At 54.3% G+C, this 2,234-nt stretch overlaps 1 protein-coding gene across 1 annotated transcript; it reads right to left on the bottom strand.

The window, feature by feature from the left end:
- Positions 1 to 904: 904 nt before the first annotated feature.
- LOC113960792 lies at positions 905 to 2,183 on the bottom strand (the record flags this gene model as incomplete). The annotated part of the gene is made up of 1 exon (XM_027670550.1): positions 905 to 2,183. A coding segment is annotated over one exon (1,131 nt), but the record flags the coding sequence as incomplete, so codon positions are not given.
- Positions 2,184 to 2,234: the final 51 nt, after the last annotated feature.

Here is a 2,234-nt window from a genome sequence, read left to right as displayed (position 1 = left end):
AAACCCCTGGACGACAATTGCTCGGTTCCAGGGATTCAGGGAGCCACCTGGGAGAGGTCCCAGGTTGGACTCGATGATCTTGGAGCTCTTTTGCAACCTTCCTGATTCTGGGATTCTTTTTCCAGTTGGAGCTGCAGCACGTTGGCTTTGCCAGGGCAGCTTCCTTTAGGACAGCCTTGCTGAGAGCTTTGCAGCTGATGCCACAGGGATCTGTGAGGAACAGCCCAGAGCCAGCTGCTGCCTTAGGTGGGGGTGGCTGAGGGGAAGCCCTCCTGTCTGGCCCAAGGCTGTTGCAGGCAGGCAGTGCTGGGGAGGAACACACTGCAGCCTGGCCCCAGGGAGTGACCTCTGGGAGATGAGACTTTTGGGGAGAAATTGTTCCCTGGGAGGGAGGTGAGGCCCTGGCCCAGGTTGCCCAGAGAAGCTGTGGCTGCCCCATGGCGGGAAGTGTCCAAGGCCGGGTTGGACGGGGTTGGAGCCAGCTGGTGTGGGGGAAGGTGTCCCTGCCCGTGTGTTCTGATCCGATTAGGGAGAGATGCCTCAGCCCGAATTCAGGTGTAAATGAGACCATTTGCTGACAACAGGCGGATTTTATATAATACAGATTTTATTTAGCAATAAATTTTTCTAATCTTCTGTCTTCTATAATTCTTATCATCTAACTCAAAGAACCTATCTATGTGTCCTAGAAATCTAATTATTATGATATTTAAATATAGTCTTATCTATCCTATGTAAGTCTATTTTCATAATAAATCTATCTAAATATTATAAAGACATATTTTAATGATTATAAATAAACTAATAAATTACGTAACTATCTTAATTAATTAAATTAGTTAAATTGCTTAACCAATCTTTGGGTAGTTTTTTATATAATCATATTTGTTGTCATCCTGCAGGGAGTTTCTGTGAGCAAGAGGCCCTGTCTTTGCTCATTCCCTGCAGGAGTAGTCAGGTATTTGAATCAGTGCCTCAGGTCAGTGGTGGAGTCAGCGTCTCTTGTAAGCACTGCAGAGGTGTCCGGGCCCGGCCTGGCGCTGGAGCGGGGCCTAATCCTGGGGCTGTCCCGCCGTGCAGGAGCGGAACAGCCTGCGCAGAGCCCCGAGCGCCCGCCTGAAGCGGGAGAGACGTTTGGTGGGTTGAGCCAGCTGGCTGCTGAGGGCCTGGGCCTCCAGCTGGGGAGGCGAGGGGCTGGGGGGGCAGCAGGGGCTGCGTGGGGCAGGGACCTGGCTCTGTGTCCCTGCCCATGGCACCTGCTCTCCGAAGGCTGGAGAAGCTTCAGTCCCTGCGGGGGACAGGGCTTCCAGCTGGGGAGGTGAGGTGCAGAGCGGCACTTGTGTGCACGGGGCAGGTGCCCGGCGCTCAGCCCATGCCTGGCGAGGGACGGGCACTGGGAGCCCCTCTGCTGCAAGAATTCCCAGCCTGTCTTCTGGGCCTTGGCCTTGGGACAGCTCCAGCACGCTCAGTTCTTCCCACTCGTCCTCCTCCGGGAGCAAGGCCTTCACCCCCAAGCTGGGGACGCTCCTGTGTTCCCAGTCCGCCAGTGCCAGCTCTCTGTCGCTGCCATCTTCCCATCGGCACAGCCAGGAGGGTGTGTAGTCTTCCCAGGCGGAAAAGTCCTGGCCCAAGGAGTCTTCATCCTGGCACAGCTCTTGGGCAATGGAGTCCTCCCAGTCGGACAGGAGTTCTTGGGAGTTACTGAATTTTCTTTGGGGCTGCACTTTCATGCTGCATTCTTCCAAGTCGGTCACTTCTGGGGAGCTACTGCCTTTTCCGTGGCATTGCTCTTCCTCGCTGGAGTCCTCCCAGTCGGACAGTTCTTCGTGCCTCTTGACTTCTTGGGACTGCTCTTCCTCACTGTAGTCCTCCCAGTCGGACACTTCTTGGTAGCTCTTCACTCCTCCATGGGACAGCTCTTCCTCGCTGTATTCTTCCCAGTCAGACACTTCTTGGCCTCTACTCTCCTCTCTGTGGGACTGCTCTTGCTCGAGGTTTTCTTCCCAGTCAGACACTTCTTGGTAGCTCTTCACTCCTCCACGGGACAGCTCTTCATCACTGTATTCTTCCCAGTCAGACACTTGGCTGCTGCTCTCTTCTCCTTGGGACTGCTCTTGCTCGAGGTTTTCTTCCCAGTCGGACACTTCTTGGTAGCTCTTCACTTCTCCTTGGGGCTCCTCTTCCTCACCGTATTCTTCCCAGTCAGACAATTCCTGGGAGCTCTTGACTTCTCC

Source organism: Neopelma chrysocephalum, unplaced genomic scaffold, assembly GCF_003984885.1.
Source record: "Neopelma chrysocephalum unplaced genomic scaffold, ASM398488v2 Primary Assembly neopelma1_96891, whole genome shotgun sequence".
Lineage (NCBI taxonomy): Eukaryota > Metazoa > Chordata > Aves > Passeriformes > Pipridae > Neopelma > Neopelma chrysocephalum.
This window is presented reverse-complemented; position numbering and strand designations above follow the sequence as displayed.